Consider the following 19,974-nt stretch of genomic DNA (forward strand, 5'->3'; position numbering starts at 1 on the left):
TGGGGCATAGCAGAATTAAAAGCTCTGCCTTCTCCTCTCTCCAGTCATGAAAAAGACAAGTAAGGAAGTCTCCATGCTTCTTTTGTACCCAACCAGCCGTGAGAGTCAGACCCATCTTTGATGCCAGCACCATGTGGGTAAAGACAAGGGTCCAGGTGCAAAGGCTACACAGGAGTCACAGAAATGTGTTAGAACTTGTTAAATGAATAAACCTCCCAACATTTACTTAAAAACAATAACAGTTATGGGAAGATGTACCCTTTAAGCTGAAGTTGAACTTTCTGTTCAGTGTAAAGACTGTATTGGTAAATACTTTCAGCTACAGTCCTGTTCAATTAGGCTGGTACATACAAACATCTACGAGCTGTACTATGCATATATGTAGGTTAATGAATACAGATACAAAGCAAGATAAAGAAAAGTTCCAGATATACCCATACTGAAAAAAAAATGATGACTTGTTGTGGCCTACAATTTCGTTTAGCTACGGAGAGGAGGAAAGGATATAGACAGAGAGCATATGGCGGAAATTAAAGACATGACTAAATCTGCTCAGGGCTGAAATCTCCCTTCATTAAAAAGATATAGGTATCACTAAGCCCTTTACCCAGGCACTTCTGAAAGGTGTAGAAGAAGGGGCTGGATTTTCAATCTCTGATGTAATAAGTCACTTAAGAATCTATAAAAGGAGAATGAGGCATTCTTGACATCTCTACTTCATGTAAGCCAAGCAGAAGTAGCAGAAGTTTGAAGATATTTATTTTCTTACGGCAGCCACTGGTGAAACCTACAGTAAGTTGTGACAACAACCATGGGGAACACAAAAAGTGGAGCCCTTTCAAAAGAAATCCTTGAAGACCTAAAAATGAACACAAAGTATTCAGAGGAAGAGCTTTTCAACTGGTATGAAAGTTTTAAGAAACAATGTCCAGATGGAAAGATAACACGCCCAGACTTTGAGAAGATCTACGCCAATTTCTTCCCCAATTCGGACCCGAAGACATACGCCAGGCATGTTTTCCGTAGCTTCGACACAAATGATGATGGCACCCTGGACTTCCGAGAGTACATCATTGCACTTCATCTAACCTCTTCAGGGAAAACCAGCCTTAAGCTAGAATGGGCATTTTCTTTGTTTGATGTGGACAGGAACGGTGAAGTCAGCAAAGTTGAAGTACTTGAGATCATCTCAGTAAGTACAGTTTTGTGTTTAGCATTTTACTAAAGAATCTACAGTGTAAAATAAACTGATGTTTAACCACTTTGTGTTAGGTGCAATTTTGTGATTTTTACACACATGATAAAATCTGTATTTTTTGACAGAAAATAGCTTCAAACCCCCAAACAATTATAATAATATAATCAGTAGTAAAAAATGGTGGTTGTTGAAATGTTTTATGTTGCATTATATTTGTGCAACTGTTTATCAATCGAATATTTTCAGTAAAAAATACCCTAATATCAGTTTAATACACACAGACACCTGATAATACCAAATTTTGGTAAAATATGAAAGACGGGGTTACACATCTCAAAATTATACGCACCCTTGAAATGTCAAAAAGCAGCCCAAATTGTTCGTAGTCAACGTTTTAAAAGCCTTTACAAGTCATAGATAGACATATACACATATGCATGCAAATAGGTATTGCTGCTAATGTTGGAGTGACAGCAACAACTCTCAGATCGTCATTCACTTTTAAGTCATCGATAGAGTTAAAAGTGAATGATGATCTGAGAATTTTTGATGTCATTCCAACATTAGCAGCAATACCTATTTGCATGTATATGTGTGTACAGGGTGATGGGGTTGCTGTTTCATTTTTTTTATTATATAATATATTTTTTATATAAATTACATTTTTTATACTTTTTTATTTTACATATAACTTTATTGCTCTTTCAAGGGATTTAACAAGCCCCCTATGTAATAGCATTGGCAGGGAAAAGGATCTTTTTATGGAGACATCGGGGTTCTATTACGCCCCTAATATCTCCCCTGCCGCCACTGCAGCTGATCAATCACAGGTCTGTGCTTGATCGACTGTGGACCCAGCATTTCAGCAGGGATTTTGACAGCTATGAACCCAGAAAGTCTCAGAGCTCAGCACTTCCATGTTCATTCATCACAGAGCAGATTGGAGAACTGCACTTTTGCGCTTCACAGAACTGTAAAAGTGATCAAGCGACTTTACAGCTGCCCAAACCACTTTTACATGGAAGCTGGGCACCAGCTAAAAAAAAGGATACAAAGCTCATGGACTGCAAGTGGTTAAAAATAATGATACTTCTTTATCAGGTACTACAGCCCAAGCACTAGCACACTGGCTCTTAATTGGATTTGTCGATAGCCCTTAATCTCAGATTAGTTAAAATAATTGAAACAGAATTCTCTGCATGAATGCATCAAAGTGGAAAAACGGACTTGCAGTGTCCAATGATTTGCAAATAACATTATCATTGTCTGAACGTCTATTCCATGTGTTGATCGTACAAAAACAGCAACATTTTCACTAGTTAGAGCTAGCTTGTATACTGTATAATGGAAGGTGTGTTCTTGGTGTGTTCTTAAAGAGAGATGTCACCAGAACACCAAGATCCACTCCAAAATGGGTCCAAAGCTTTATTCAGCGATTCCATTATTACAGAAAATAATAATGTTTTGGAGCCACGTATGACCCCTTCATCAGGCATGTGACGTAACATGATGAAGGGGTCCTGTGTAGCTCCAAAGGGTTGCTATTTGCTGTGACAAAGTGATCGCTGAACAAAGCTTTGGACCCATTTTAAAGATCTTGGTGTGCTGGCGATATCTCTCTCTGTGACTATTCACAGTTCTAGCCGGTAGCTGCTTCAGCATTAACTTACATACACCGCCATGGCTACAGGAACGTGTGCTTTTAGAATAATTTGTTGGAATCTTTGGTGTGTTCTTCAAGCAGGGCACCAGAGATGCAATAAGGAGTTTTTAAAATGCAGTGCACTCGCACTTCAGTGAATTGAATAATTAAAGAGGATTTAAAGGGGATAATTTGTCACTTGCTTTTCTTGTGCTTAAAAGGTGCGTTTTAGTGCAGCAAAAGCATGCCACTGTGAACAGGGACTTAAGGTCTGTAATAAAAACACGGTTAAGAATTCAGAGATAGAATTAGCCATGCTAGGCCAACAAGATCAGATTTAATGCAGATTCAGATAGAAAAAGTGTAAATATCCATCACTCATGGCATCTGAGGGCTGTACTATATATAAGGCTGTATAAAGCCTTATATATCTTTGTAAACAACAATGTGTAATGTCTGATGACAATAAAGTATTACTTGCTGTTATTGTGACTGCTCTAAATCAATGAAAAGTTGTATTTTAGATTGTTCCAGGCACTGTCTTAATAAATAGAGACTACAGGATTTAAATGCATTTGATAATGGTTTTAATTAACCAATTAGCTTTAACCACTTTCAGACCGGACCATTTTGCTGGTAAATGACCAGAGGTCTTTTTACAATTTGGCACTGCGCTGCTTTAACTGGTAATTGCGCGGTCATGCAATGTTGTACCCAAACAAAATTTGCGTCCTTTTCTTCCCACAAATAGAGCTTTCATTTGATGGTATTTGATTGCCTCTGCGATTTTTATTTTTTGCGCTATAAATGGAAAAAAACCGCAAATTTTGAAAAAAAATGATATTTTCTAATTTTTGTTTTTAGAAAAATCCAATAAACTCAATTTTAGTCATACATTTAGGCCAAAATGTATTCAGCCACATGTCTTTGGTAAAAAAAAAGTCAATAACTGTATATTTATTGGTTTGCGCAAAAGTTGTCACATCTACAAACTAAGGTACGTTTTCTGGAATTTACGCAGCTTTTAGTTTACGACTGCCTATCTCATTTCCTGAGGTGCTAAAATGGCAGGGCAGTACAAAACCTCCCCAAATGACCCCATTTTGGAAAGTAGACACCCTAAGGAAATTGATAAGTGGCATGTTGAGCCCATTGAATATTTTATTTTTTTGCCTCAAGCGATTGAATAATGACAAAAAAAATAATTTTTATTTTTTTTACACAAAGTTGTCACTAAATGATATATTGCTCACACATGCTATGGGCATATGTGAAATGACACCCCAAAATAAATTCTGCTGCTTCTCCTGAGTACGGGGATACCACATGTGTGTGATTTTTTGGGAGCCTAGCCGCGTACGGGGCCCCGAAAACCAAGAACCGCCTTCAGGTTTTCTAAGGGCGTAAATATTTGACTTCACTCCTCACTACCTATTACAGTTTTGAAGGCCATAAAATGCCAAGATGGCACAAAACCCCCACAAATGACCCCATTTTAGAAAGTAGACACCCCAAGCTATTTGCTGAGAGGCATGTTGAGTCCATGGAATATTTTATATTTTGCCACAAGTTGCGGAAAAATTACAAACTTTTTTTTTTATTTATTTTTTTCACAAAGTTGTCACTAAATGATATATTGCTCACGCATGCCATGGGCATATGTGAAATGACACCCCAAAATAAATTCTGCTGTTTCTCCTGAGTACGGGGATACCACATATGTGGGACATTTTGGGAGCCTAGCCGCGTACGGGGCCCCGAAAACCAAGCACCGCCTTCAGGCTTTCTAAGGGCGTTACAGTTTTGAAGGCCATAAAATGCCAAGATGGCACAAACGCCCCCCAAATGACCCCATTTTGGAAAGTAGACACCCCTAAATTTAGGGGTACACTAGTGAGACTAGGTAATAAATGGCGGGTGCCCTGAAACTATAAAAAAATAACTAACCAACCAGCGTCACCTGTAACCGTTATATGGTGATCACTGGTGAAAGGGTTAACTAGGGGGCAATCAGGGGGCTTTATACGGTAGTATATGGGGGTCCCTGGCGCTATAAAAAGCTGCGGCGAACCTAAATACCTACCTGCCTAACTAGCGTCACCTGTGACACTAATACAGCGATCAGAAAAACGATCGCTTATTAGGCTGGGTTCACACTGGAGCGATGCAGGAACGCCACAAATCCGCGGCGGGTTCCCGCATCGCATGCCTCCCGGCGGCAGTTCACACTGCCCTATGCGAACTGCTGGGAGTGTCAGTGAAATGTTAATGACACCCCCAGATCAGTTCGCATATCGCAGTGCGATCCGCAAACTCGGATCGCATGGTGTGAACACCCATGCGATCCGATTCTGCTGCGGACCAAAAAAAGGGTCCCGTGCGAGTTTGCGGCGGGTGCGGCGGGTGCGACGCAAATTCAGCCATACTATCTGTATGGCTGAACTCGAATCGCACAGAGATCGGATGTGATTTGCACTGCAGTGCGGTGCGAATCACATCCGTTCTCAAACCGCTGCAATGTGAACCCAGCCTTAGTGACACTGGCGACGGGGGGTGATCACGGGGTCAAACCTTTATTGGGGGGGGTACCTTAGAACTAAAGGGGGCTAACCCTAACTGCCCTAACAGTTATTACAGTCACAAATGACACCCGCCGGGTGATCAGGGGGTTAAACCTTTATTAGGTAATAAATGGCGGGTGCCCTGAAACTATAAAAAAATAACTAACCAACCAGCGTCACCTGTAACAGTTATATGGTGATCACTGGTGAAAGGGTTAACTAGGGGGAAATCAGGGGGCTTTATGCGGTAGTATATGGGGGTCCCTGGCGCTATAAAAAGTTGCGGCGAACCTAAATACCTACCTGCCTAACTAGCGTCACCTGTGACACTAATACAGCGATCAGAAAAATGATCGCTTATTAGGCTGGGTTCACACTGGAGCGATGCGGGAACGCCACGAATCTGCGGCGGGTTCCCGCATCGCATGCCTCCCAGCGGCAGTTCCCACTGCCCTATGCGAACTGCTGGGAGTGTCAGTGAAATGTTAATGACACCCCCAGATCAGTTCGCATATCGCAGTGCGATCTGCAAACTCGGATCGCATGGTGTGAACACCCATGCGATCCGATTCTGCTGCGGACCAAAAAAAGGGTCCCGTGCGAATTTGCGGCGGGTGCGGCGGGTGCGGCGCGAATTCAGCCATACTATCTGTATGGCTGAACTCGAATCGCACAGAGATCGGATGTGATTTGCACTGCAGTGCGGTGCGAATCACATTCGTTCTCATAAACCGCTGCAATGTGAACCCAGCCTTAGTGACACTGGCGACGGGGGGTGATCACGGGGTTAAACCTTTATTGGGGGGGGTTAGGGGGGCACATTAGAACTAAAGGGGGCTAACCCTAACTGCCCTAACAGTTATTACAGTCACAAATGACACCAATGCAAAAAAAAAAAAAAAATGCAATTGGTGTCACTGTGACTGGGGGGGCAGGGGTAATTGGGGGGGTGATCGGGGGGTAAAGGGGGGGTGTGAGTGTGCCTGGCATGTTCTACTGTACGTGTGGTGTGTTGGTGCAACTCACCGATCCTCTCTCCTCGGTGCCGGAACGAAAAATACCGACACGGAGGAGAGATTACATCACTTCCTCTCCTGTGAGGAGAGGAAGTGATGTCACGGAGCATTTCTATTAGTTGGGAGCGATCGCGAGGGGGTGGCCATGAATGAATGGCCGCCCCCTCATCCCGGATCGCTCCCGAACGAATGCCGACCGCCGCAGGCACCGGGGGGGGCCCGATCGGGCCCCCCACCCGCGGGAAGGCAGGGACTTATATATACGCCCATATGCCTGCCCGTGCCATTCTGCCGACGTATATCGTCGTGCGGCGGTCGGCAAGTGGTTAAAGAGTAACTCCACTCTTGTTGAGAAATTTTTTTTTCCTTCTGGGTGATATATGTGTATTGTAGGGATGTTTACAAACGCTGCTGCAGATTCCTACCTTTTGTTAGTCTGAAGAAATCCCTGTGTGTTTGTCTGTGCCCATGTTCTGAGTGAGTCTAATGGAAGTGGTTTCATAATTATCAGCTGCTGCACCTGCAAAGCTCTAATGAGGAAAGTTACAGGGTCTGCATCCCTTTTAGATGTGATTTTCTATTGGGAATATCTCACCAAAAATTGCATTTTTGTTGCAGGGGATGCCTGCAATCTCACTTAGTGCAGACTTCTGGGAAAATCAATAAGCCAATCACACAAGCAGGAAATGACATATCTGGGGGGCATTCTGTACTCTGTGTACAGAACACCTCCAGGTAGCCATATTGCATTGCATATTACAGAAAACTACAGCACTGCAGATTGAAATGGAAAGATTATTTTTAATAGCATTTAATTACAGTATGACTTGTGGCGCAAATGTATATGCTATATTAATTTTTTATTTTATTTTTTTCCCCTCCCCTTGAAAGTGGAGTTACTCTTCAAAGGGTTTGCAAAGGTACAGCTTTTTTTTTTTTTTTTAATAACAAACATGTCATATTTACCTGCTCTGTGCAATGGTTTTGTACAGAGCAGCCCCGATCCTCCTATTCTCGGCTCTCCTGACCCTCCCCCCTGCTGAGTGCCCCCACAGCAAGCTGATGCTCTGGGGACACTTGTCGGTGTTCATTCCCGAGCCGCCTCTGGAGGTCTGAATCGCACACAGCATGGCGCGGCCCCACCATCACTGGATCACGGGCAGGCTCGGGTGAGTATGGGGGGGAATGGGGGGAAGCTGCACATTTTCTTTTTGATTCATAGAATGCATGAAGGTAAAAAACCTTCAGCCTCCCATCTGATTGCCTCACCCATCTCTACGTCCTCCATAGGTCCTATCTGATTCCCCACCGCCTCTTCAGGTATAGGCTGGTCCATAATTCAGCATTCAGCATGTCCTAGGTGTGGTGATCCCAGGGGCTCCTTCTACCACTTGCTATGGTCCTGCCTGTCCATCCAGGGGTACTGGTCACAGGTTGTCAAATTTCTCCGCGATTGCATGGGTCCCCCCCGACCTTGTGCCCCCGTTAATGTATACTGGGGCGCCTCTCCCTTTCTGAGGGCAACAAATACCTAAAACATATTTTTTGCAAGAATCACTATTCTTAGCTAGAATACAAATTGCCAGGACATGGATGAGAGAGTTGTCCCCCACTATTCAACAGTGGATCGGAGCTATTAATACCACCCTTCCTACAAAAAGGTACAGTGGAACCTTGGTTAACGAGTAAAGCGTTAACAAGCGTTTTGAAAGACGAGCAACTTTTTTTATTATTATTCTGACTCGGTTTACGAGTGTGGTCTCACAAATCGAGCAGAATTCAAGCTAATGTGGTCTGCAGTACCCCATTTGGCAAGAGGTGCGGGGCAAAGGTCCGGAGGCGTTCGGAAATACTCTGAATCACTTGGAAATACTCAGTTTCCGAGAGTTTCCGAGCCTCTGCAAGGCTTTCCGAGTTCAGCCGAGCTGTCCCCGAGTATTTCCTAGGCTCTCCATCTCCCCCCTCCCTGGCCACATTAGGTATTACATGCAATAGAAGTCAATGTGGAACAAATTATCTTCATTTCCATTAACTTCTATGGGGAAACTCGCTTTGATATGCAATGCTTTGAATTACAAGCATTCTCCTGGAACGGATTATGCTTGCAATGCAAGGCTCCACTGTACACTTTACATAGGGGTTGTCCAAACAAATACCATAACATTTGGGATAGGTTGCTAGAGGATGCTACCACCTGCAATGCAGAGGAATGATCCTTGATTCCCACTAGCAACCCCCCCCCCCCCGTATGACCTATGTATTCATTCATATGATTCATATGATTCTCCCCCTTCTTTTTCCCTGTGGGTATTTACAACCATACCAATATACGATGCACCGTTTGGTGTTTTACCTACAATGTATATTACAGCATCTGTATGTCTATCAATGGTTCCACTTGTTAACAACCTTCAATGACTTGTAACCAGTATGCATATGTCAATTTGATTGCCCTGTGTGTAGTGCCTGTTGCAGTTTATTTTTGTATGTCTCTTTTATTTTATGCTCAATAAAACTTTGTTTTTTGATAAAAAAAAACCTTCAGCCTCTAGAACCACTTTAAATAGTTTTCACTTTGGTAGATTAGTATAAAGGTAATGAATATCTTCTGATTAATAATGAATGTAGCCAATGACACTGACATACAATATGAAAACGAATAAGTTAGTTCACATAACTTAATACGTAACAATACAGTCCAAGCCATTCAGATCTGTCTTCCTGCCCGCTTTCTAAGGAGTTCACATCAAGTCCCGGACTGTCTGAGTGTATATGGATATGAATAGGCAATTGTAAATGGGGTGTAGGCCTTTTCCTGTGCAAAGTACAATCATTTGAAATCCAGTGGTCTATTTCCTAAAACATACGCATTTACAGGCATGTGTTTACAATGATGTGTATCGTAATCTGATTGCACAAAGTTAGTATAAGGACAAATAACAGTACTCTGCTCTTAAGCATTTAAAAAACTTGTATTCAACTGTAAAGTTTACACACATTTTTTTTTTTCTCGCACCACTGTTGATTATAATGTGACTGTAATATTATAACTGAAACTCTGCAACTCTTTTACATACAGAATTTGCTTTGACAAGGAAAAGTTATTTGTGTGACTGTAGAGTTGAAGTCTAGATTTTTAAACCAGATGTCATTTAGGTTTTAGGCTAGAAAGTGATTCATTTTTTAGAGGAGTACAGGCATATCCCACTTTTAAGTACACAATGGGGTTTATTTACTAAAGCTGGAAAGTGCGAAATCAGGCTCACTTCTGCATAGAAACCAATAAGCTTCTAACCCCAGCTTGTTCAATTAATCTTTGGTAATAAAAGCTGGAAGCTCATTGGTTTCTATGCAGAAGTGAGCCTGATTTTGCACTTTCCAGCTTTAGTAAATAAACCCCATTGTGTACTTAAAAGTGGGGTATGCCTGTATATTCTCCACTCATCCAATGAACCCAAGTTCATGTTAAATACCCAATAACGTTTAGGGAATCTTCTCATTTTGTTTTTATTGTTCTTTTGTCTCCCTCAAGTTGATTAAGCATTTAAAAATACGAATGTTTTCTGGACTGCAGAAAAATGTCTTCTTTAAGACCTCTTGCACACTGAGCTTTAAAAAGACGCTTTTACAGGCGTTTGGCATTTTTTTCAATGTATAAAACCACCTATAAGTTCATCTAGATGTCCACAAATTAGAGGCATATTATGCCCGTACACACGATAGGATTTTTTGACAACAAAATCCATGGATTTTTTCCAACGGATGTTGGCTCAAACTTGTCTTGCATACACACGGTCACACAAAGTTGGTCGGAAATTGCGAACGTCAAGAACGCGGTGACGTACAACACGTATGACAAGCTAAGAAAAATGAAGTTCAATAGCTGGTGCAGCTCTTCTGCTTGATTCTGAGCATGCATGGAACTTTGTGCGTCAGAATTGTGTACACACAAACTGAATTTCCGACGTGATTTTGTTGACGGAATATTTGAGATCCAGATCTCATACTTTGTGTGTCGGAAATTCCGATGGAAAAAATCCGATGGAGCCTACACATAGTTGGAATTTCTGACAAAGAGCTCCAATCGAACATTTTCTGACTGAAAATCCGACCGTGTGTATGGGGCATTAGAAGAGGAGCGCTTACAAGCTGGTATAAAAGCACATTCAGGAGAGGAGCTGAAGAGCAGAAAACTTCTTGAATGCACTTAAATGTATCTAAACGCTAGATGCGTTAAGGTGCATCTGAGTGTTATTGCATTTCAATGGCAAGAACAAATTGATATTTTAGCCAACGGAATCCAGTAATGCTCAAACTCGAAGTGCGATCTGCAAATTGTGAACACCCATGCGATCCGATTCTACTGCGGACAAAAAAAAGGGTCCTGTGCGAGTTTGATGCAAATTCAGCCATACGATCTTTATGGCTGAAATCGCATCGCACAGAGATCGCAGGTGATTCTTACTGCAGTGCGGTGAGAATCACATCCGATCTCAGACATTGCACCGGTGTGAACCAGCCCTTCAGCACATTTTTAGGAAACGTTTATCCTTCCAGGAGTTTTGGGGTTCAGAGGAGAAAAGCAAATGCCCTGTATGCATGAAGCCTAAAGCCCCATACACACTATCAGATTTTCTGATGATTTTTGTCTTCAGATTTACCAAAACCATGTAGTGCAAGGGTCTGCCTGATTGCATACAAATTGAAGCTCCTAAGGTTTGACCTCATATTATATGATTTTGGAAAATCTGAAGACAAAAATCAGCAGAAAATCATGTGTATGGGGCTTTGCAGTTAATTGGCCACTTGTTTTCTGTAGGGGGAGATAACGCTTGTAACGTATCCAAAATTAGGAGAAAATCTTACATTAATCTCCTAAATCTTATGTTAATTGCCATTTTAAATGTAAGCCAATAGGTTCCAATATATAATTGTAAAACGTCCTCTATATGACCAGATGGGAACATGCACAACTGACCACAGGTTCTGGCAGCTTTGAATTGTCTCTCGGAATTATGATTCACCCTATTTTGAAATCTATGACCAGCATGAAAATAAAAATAAAATATTAAGCAAGAGTCTAGATCTAATCTGCTGTCATAATAAAAGAAATAGGAAAATACTGTCCCGGTTATAGGGTTCCTATGACTCACCATACACATGTGGAGGAATTTCAAATGTTAGGTGCTGTGTGTGGCCATTGCTCCGCAAATCACAGTAGTCAACAATAAGGGTGGGCACAGATAAAGCATAGGTTCCACTACATTGCAATGATTTTAAAGTAGACAAATCATGTCAATTCCTTGGGATTGATTTACTATGCTGTCCACTTTGCAAGAGAAGTTGCACTTTGCATAGGAATTTTTCCCAGAGCTTAGTGAATGTGGTGCAATTTCACCTTTGAAAGAAAACCCAATTATTTGCAAGAAAAAAGAACATTATTTTTACTTGCACACGATTGGATGATGGACATCTGCAGAAATTCACCTCATTCACTAAGCTCTGGGGAAAATTGCCTTGCAAGGTGCAACTTCCCTTGCAAAGTGAACAGTCCCTGTACAGTTGCCTGTAGTAAATCAACCCTAACCTTAAACTTTTAACATATTTTCCTGCTGTGTATATGATGGGTTTCTCCATGCAGAAATGCTGGTTTCTTTGTCTGCCTCATGGATATGTTTATGACATTCTGTAAAACTACTACAAGACTACTACAAGATGAAGGGAAGCATTGTTAAAGCGGGAGTCCGCCGTTTTTTTTTTTTTTTTTTAAAGCCAGCAGCTACAAATACTGCAGCTGCTGACTTTTAAAATAATGACACTTACCCACCCAGCGCGTCCGCGATGTCGGCACTCAAAGCCGATCTCTCGATCTCTCGAAAGGGGCGTAGATTCTGCGGAAAGGGGCGTACCTTCTGCAGAATCTACGCTGGAAGTGGGTGCAGATACCTGTACTGTACAGGTACCTGCACCCCCCTCCCCCCTGAAAGGTGCCAATTGTGGCGCCGGTGGGGGGGAGGGTTCCAATTAGTGGATGCTCCACTTTAGGGTGGACCTCCGCTATAAAGCAGAAATAAACTTTATCTGAGCACCACAAACTGAAACACTCTGTTTAACCACTTGCAGACCACCTACACACAATGTATTGCCCCTGCAGGCAATGCCATGTACTGGTACATCACTGCCTGCTTCTGGGTTTAGGGCGTGCTGTTTTTGTACACAGCAGGAGTCTGTCAGCAGATTCTGGCCAATAATTCCTAGCCGGGACCTGCTGATCGGCTGCGTCCAATCAAAGATCAGAGCTCTATGTTGACAGTCAACACAGGGCTCTGTACAGAGCGAACAATCTCTCTGTTTCATAGCCCTGCAAAGCAGAAAAAATAGATCTTTAGTAAAAAGCAGCAAACAAGAAACCCCTTGACAGCCCTAGATGTTGAGCCCTTCCTAGTCAGTGTCATTAGTACAGTGACAGTGTATAGTATTATCACTAATCACTGTATATGTGTCACTGGTAATGTCAGTGGCAGTTAACCAGTTCCCCCAATCTCAGTTAGTGATAGATCCCCCACCGCACTATCCCAGTCCCATTATAAGTGGCTGACCACCACCATTAGTAGTATAAAAAAAAATAAAAAAAATAAAATACATTTACCATAGTTCGTAGATGGTATTATTTTCAGGTAAACCAATTGGTATACAATTATTGGGATTTTGTTTTTCCAAAGACATGTAGAAGAATACATTTTGGCCTATATTTATGAAGAAATGTGATTGTTTTTATTTTTGTATTGGATATTTTTTATGGCAGAATGTAAAAAATATTGGGTTATTTTTTTTCAAAATTTTCAGTCTTTTTTTGTTTATCATAAAAAAATTAAAAAAACATTGGCGATCAATTAACACCAAAAGAAAACTTTATTTGCGTGAAAAAAAATTATATTTTGTTTGGGTACAGCGTTGCATGACCGCACAATTGCCAGTTAAAGTAACGCAGTGCTAAATAGCAGAAAATGGCTTGGTCATGAAGGGGTAAAACCTTCCGCAGCTGAGGTGATTAAATGAATCAATAATATTTAAAGCAAACTCAACCATCCATGACGCCATGCTTTATTTTCTTAGGTATTTGCTTTATAAAAAAAGAAACCCAGCATTTCTACCTGTGACCATCTTGAGAAAGGTCAGATGATTCATGTAGCATTTACTTCCAGGAATCCATTTGCCCTTAGCTCAGGCATGCAGGCAGGAGGGTGTGCTTAGCTGGGAAAGCCCCTCCTCCTCAAATTGAAAGAAAACTCATGGGGTGTATGAGCTCATTTTGGCCTCGGTCGGGAAACCTCTCCATTAATGCTGGCAGCAAAAGGATTAAAAACAGTTAATTTTGATTGAAAGAGTTTCATTCCGCTTTAAAAACGTTGATGCTTTTATGGAGTATTGATATACACTTTCAAAATAAATTTTTCCTGAACAGATTTCTAGCACAGTGGTTAAAACTTCCACCTAGCAGCACTAAGGTTGTTGGTTTAAATCCCAACCATGGCACTAACTGCATGGCGTTTGCATGTTCTCCCTGTGCCTGTGTGGGTTTCCTCCCACACTCCAAAGACATGCTGGTTGGTTAATTGGCTCCTGTCTAATATGTGTTTCTATGAATGTGAGTTAGGGAACTTAGAGGCCTCTTAGGCCTTGGGTCAAGGTTACAGGAAGGAAAGCTGGATGGCTGGAGACACCAGAATGTGGTGAAAGGCCCGACTCGAATGGAATTTAGTTTGCACAATTTGCACCGAGCACATTTTTGGAAAGTATTGCACAAGATAAATGATAGCTTCATGCAAAACTTGAAGGATGTTATTTGTTAATGGACTTCCTCTTTAACAACTTGATGACCAGCTGGCGTCATTATACTGCGGCAGGTCGGCATGATCCGGCAAGCTGTCGTAGCTGTACGTTGGCTCCTTTAAGCGGCATAGCAGGCGGTGCATGCCTGCTGCACTGCAGGGGTGCCGATGTTCGTGACCAGCGGTTGCGATGACTGCCAGCCACACGCGATTGCAGGCACGAGAGGCAGAACAGGGACGTGTGTGTGTAAACACATCCCTGTTCTGTGAGGAGAGGCAGATCATGAGTTCCTAATAGCTAGGAACCACGATCTGTTATCTCCTATAGTCAGTCCCCTCCCCTCACAGTTAGAGCACACACTAGGGAACACAGTTAACCTCCCGATTGCCCCCTAGTGTTAACCTCTTCCCTGCCAGTGACATTTATACAGTAATCAGTGCATTTTTATAGCACTGATTGCTGTATAATTGTCAATCGTCCCAAAAATGTGTCAAAAGTGTCCGATATGTCTGCCATAATGTCACAGTCTCGATAAAAATCACAGATTGCCGCCATTACTAGTAAAAAGAAGAGAATAAATAAAAATGCCATAAAGCCACCCCCTATTTTGTAGACGCTATAACTTTTGCGCAAACCAATCAACCAATCATACGCTTATTACGATTTTTATTACCAAAAATATGGCCTAATACATATCGGCCTAAACAGAGAAAAATATAGCTTTTTAAAAAAAAAAAAAATTGGGGAAATTTATTATAGCAAAAAGTAGAAAATATTGTGTTTTTTTTTTCAAAATTGTCGCTCTTCTTTTCTTTATAGCGCAAAAAATAAAAACGCAGAGCTGGTCAAATACCACCAAAAGAAAGCTTTAGTTGTGGGAAAAAAAGGACACCAATTTTGTTTGGGTACAGCATTGCAGGACTGCGCAATTCTCAGTTAAAGCGACACAGTGCCTTATCGCAAAAAATGGCCTGGTCATTGAGCAGCCAAATCTTCCCGGGCTGAAGTGGTTAAGGCTGCACTATATGGATTATGCATTATATTGGACATTATATTTTTATAATTTAGTATTTGGTATAATTTGTGGTTGATGGTTTAAGCGTTGTGATTAAGGACAAAAAGATAGCGTCAGCCTTTGCTCTTGCCAAAATTTTTTTTTTTTGTGTGAATTTAATCACTTCACACGAAACAACGTACATGTACGTAATTTTGAGGAAGTGGTTGTACCGGGCTGAAGCCTGCAGCTGCAGGCTTTACCCCAGTACGATTTTTTAGAGCTGGTGGTGATAACAACCGATGTGGCTCGGCAACCACTCGGTGGTTATCACAGGGGGTGGGAGGGGACGTTCCCCACCCCTCCCACCTCCTTTTGCCACTTTACATTTTTAAGACCCGAGCAACCAGACACATCCGCCAGGTGGCCAGAGTCCCAAACAAAGCCGGATTCGGCTTTGAACGGGTCTCTGATGTGGTAACCCGGAAGCGACGTCACAACGTCAATTTTGGTTTACTCAGCTTCCAATTACGCTGATTTAAAAAAAGCCACAGTATTACAAAATGCAGATTCTGTCATTTTTAAATACTTTTACATGCAAAAGAAGGATCTGGGGTTTAAGAGATGGTGTAAAAAAAATAAGTAAACATTAAATAGAAAAAGTTTTTTTTTTTAAAGCGCCCTCGTGACCGCCTGCTTGCGTACCAAAAACAACGCATACGTAAGCCTGCAAATGTAAATGGTGTTCAAATCACACATGTGAGGTATCGTCAGAATGAGAGCAATAATTCTAGCAAAAGTTCTACTCTGTAACTCTAAACTGGTAACCGTTAAATATTTTTAAACGTCACCTATGGAGATTTTTAAGTACCATAGTTAAGTATCGTAGTCGCCATTCCACGAGTGTGCGCAATTTTAAAGCGTAACATGTTGGGTATCTATTTACTTGGTGTAACATTATCTTTGAAAAATTGGGTTAATTTTACTGTACATTTGCTGTGTCCTAAATATTATTTGAATAAAGCATCGTTTTAGCATTGGAGTGCGGCCGTCCAGAGTTCTGTCATTATCCACATTATATATATATATATATAATGTTTGGAAGTTCTAAGTAATTTTCTAGCAAAAAATACTGATTTTAACTTGTGACCAACAAATGTTAAAAATAGGCTTGGTCCAGAAGTGGTTAATACCATCTGCCCGTAGCACACACGACCAGACTTTTTCACAGCAAAGGTCAGACGGAACAAGTTCGTCGGACAATTCGATCGTGTGTGGGCTCCATCGGACCTTTGCTTGCCAAAAATCCGGCAGACTTTACAAATAGAACATGTTTTAAATTTTCCCGCCGGAACTCCGCCAGACCGAGAAATCCATTCGTGTGTATGCTAGTCCAACGGCAAAAAACCATCGCTAGGGCAGCCTATTGGCTACTGGCTATGAACTTCCTTATTCTACTTCAGTCGTACATCACCACGTTCGAATCTGTCGGACTTTGGTGTGATTGTGTGTGTCCAAGTCCGTTCATTCAGAAAGTCTGTCGGAACTCCTCCGAAAGTCCGTCGGAAAGACTGTTGGACCTAGTCCGTCAAAAAGTCCGGTCGTGTGTGCACGGCATAAGGCTCAGTTCACACTGCCGTGACTTGGGATCTGACTTGTAAGACCCCAAGTCACGTGACATGTAAAATACCATTCTAGTCAATGAGAGCTGTCTTAATTAGCACTACTGAAATCGCTCTGACTGTAGAAGAGGTTCCTGTACTACTTCAAGGAGACTTTTATCCGACTTGTGCTCATAGACTTTAATGGAAGTCTCCTCCAAGTTGGACCCTCATCTATATTGATGTGATTTGGATCTGACATTACAGGAAGATTACCCAGGCATTCCCTGAAAGTTGCTTCAAAGTTGCCTCAAAGTGGCTTTAAAGTTGCTTCAAAGTTGCCTCAAAGTGGCTTTAAAGTCACCTTTAAAGTTGCTTCAAAGTCACATCAAGTCACATCAAACAGTACTCAAGTCGCCAACAAATCGCCAGGAAATTGCCTGGCAAAATCGCACTGTAAGTCACGTGACTTTCAGGCCGCGGCAGTGTGAACCAAGCCTAAGGCTGGCCATACATTATACAATATTCTTGCAAAATTTTCCTTTAGATTTACCAAAACTATAAAATATGAAGTCAAACCTAAACAATTTCAATTTGTATGCAGGCAGGCAGGCCCTTGCACTGCATAGTTGAAGGTAATTCTAAAGGAAGTTGAATGAGAAAATTGTATAATGTAAGGCCAGCTTAGCAGGGGTACCTCTCAGATTTCCTCTCAACCTCCATTTCACTGACAACTAAAAAGAACCAATGATGTAGGTTAACCACTTAATCCCTGGACAATTTGGCTGACAAAAAACCAGAGCGTTTTTTTGCGATTCGGCACTGCATCGCTTTAACTGACAATTGCGCGGTTGTGTGATGTGGCTCCCAAACAAAATTGATGTTCTTTTTTCCCCGCAAATAGAGCTTTCTTTTGGTGGTCTTTGATCACCTCTGCGGTTTTTATTTTTTGCGCTATAAACAAAAAAATAGCGCCAATTTTGAGAAAACGCATTCTTTTTTACTTTTTGCTATATTAAATACCCACAATATATATAAAAAACATGTTTTTTCCTCAGTTTAGGCCGATACGTATTCTTCTACATATTTTTGGTATAAATAAATAAAAAATCGCAATAAACGTTTATTGATTGGTTTGCGCAAAAGTTATCGCATCTACAAAATAGGGGATAGTTTTATGGCATTTTTATTAATATTTTTTTTTTACTAGTAATAGTGGCGATCAGCGATTTTTATCGTGACTGCGACATTATGGCGGACAGATTGGACACTTTTGGAGCTATTTTGTAACCATTCACATTTATACAGCGATCAGTGTGATTAAAAATACATTGAATAATATTCAATATAATATTGAGTAAATGTGACTGGCAGTGAAGGGGTTAACCACTAGGGGGCACTGTAGGAGTTACGTGTGTCCTAGGAAGTGATTCTAACTTGGGGGGAGGGGCTATGTGTGACATGACACTGATCACCACTCCCAATTACGGGGAGAGCTGATCAGTGACGGTGTCACTAGGCAGAATGGGGAAATGCTTGTTTACATCAACATTTCCCCGTTCCTCCTCTCCATGAGACGATCGCGGGTATCCCCACGGATCATTGAGTAACACTCATAGAGCTCGCGGCGTGCACACGCGCGCCCACAGACCGCTTCTTGAAGGGCAATGTACAGGTACGTTAATATGCCTGTACGTGCCCTTCTGTTGATGTATATCGGCGTGAGCCGGACGGCAAGCGGCTAAACCCCCCAGCAGGTATACGGGCAGCAATAAAACCTGGCAGAGGTTTCCTTTCCACGTTCTATCCAAAGGTTCAGCAGAGCAGCAAATCAGATATCGGAAAAGCTGAAAGTTCACACACCACCTGCCGTTTGGAAGGAGAACATTTTAAATATTTAAAGCGGAACTTCAGCCATTTTTTCACGTTTCCATCTATTAAATCTTCTGCCCTTTGGATAGTAAAATATATTTTTTCTGCCAGTAAATACTTTGTGCAGCCCAATTCCTGTTTCTTGTCTGCTAAAAAGCCTAGCCTTATGACATCCTGCACAGTTATCTCTCTCACTCTTGTGAGAGTTTGACAGGAAGGGAGGGGGGATGAGTCATAAGTGGGCCAATGAGAACTGCAGAGCTGGAGGTGTGCCTCTGTGTGTCTGTGTAAATCCAGGAAGTGAACAGGCAGCAGCTTCAGCTGCCCACAGTCCATACATGCTCTTTAGATCAGTCCAAATGTATTATATCACCATAAAGATAAAAGTACAGCAGAGGAAGACGTGTTTCAGCCGCAACGGCCTTGTTCACAACATTAAATGTGAGCAGACTGCAGTTCCTCTTTAAATACTATATAGTTACCTACGTAAAAGAAATGTAAAAAAGTTAAAAAAATAAAAGTGCATATAAATAAACATTTCAAAGTGAATAAAAAAGACAATATATGGAAACACTATACATTCTCTTAAGGCATACAGGTTTAAATGTGTTCAGAAAGGTACGATTTTCTTTTTCTGTTTTACTTGTGCAGCACTCTGTATTGTAGTCTGCCAATATATCTCTCAGTAGAATTTTCCCAGCTACCAATCTGAAAGAATAAATCTAAAGAATATATATATAAAATATATTGTCAAGTTCAGGGAGCCAGCTAGATCACAGGACACTGGCTTTGCAATCAAAAGAATGTTTATTTAACCTAAACAGCTTCACAGCGGCAAAAACATCAGAAAGAAATTTTAGTCTCACCGACTTGCAAAGTCCAGAATTGCTATTGCAGTTAAACAGTCCTTGGTTTTTGTCGCTGGTAACTTCCCCTGCAAGGAGGCTTCCAGGCAGGACACTGCTGTTCACTTTTATCGCTGTACACAAAATCACCATCCACCCTCCACCTTCTCCTAACCCTTTTGTTCCCTTAGGGACCACAGACCAAACAGAGGGGACCCAGCCACAGCATCCTTTAGATATCCCCCCCTCTGCCCCAACGCCAAGGAGGTGGAGGTAACAGTGGAGCTAAAACAATGGACTTGGGAGAGGACATCTGCATTTTGATGCAGTCTCCCGGGGCCTATGCTCCACTACAAACTTAAATTCCTGGAGTGCCAGCAACCAACGAGTAATCCTGGCATGAATCCCTTTA

General features: G+C 41.6%; 1 protein-coding gene across 1 annotated transcript in view; it reads left to right on the forward strand.

Moving 5' to 3' along the window:
• The first annotated feature begins 699 nt into the window (after positions 1-699).
• LOC143934050 (visinin-like) overlaps positions 700-19,974 on the forward strand; it is a 47,418-nt gene continuing 28,143 nt past the window's right edge. Inside the window, exon 1 of the mRNA XM_077457316.1 lies at positions 700-1,192. Coding sequence (XP_077313442.1) covers positions 812-1,192 — 381 coding nt within the window. The 5' untranslated portion in view covers positions 700-811. The remainder of the gene's footprint in view (positions 1,193-19,974) is intronic.

The sequence above is a fragment of the Lithobates pipiens genome, unplaced genomic scaffold (assembly GCF_037356315.1).
Source record: "Lithobates pipiens isolate NorthernLeopardFrog02 unplaced genomic scaffold, aLitPip1_a1.2 Scaffold_27, whole genome shotgun sequence".
Lineage (NCBI taxonomy): Eukaryota > Metazoa > Chordata > Amphibia > Anura > Ranidae > Lithobates > Lithobates pipiens.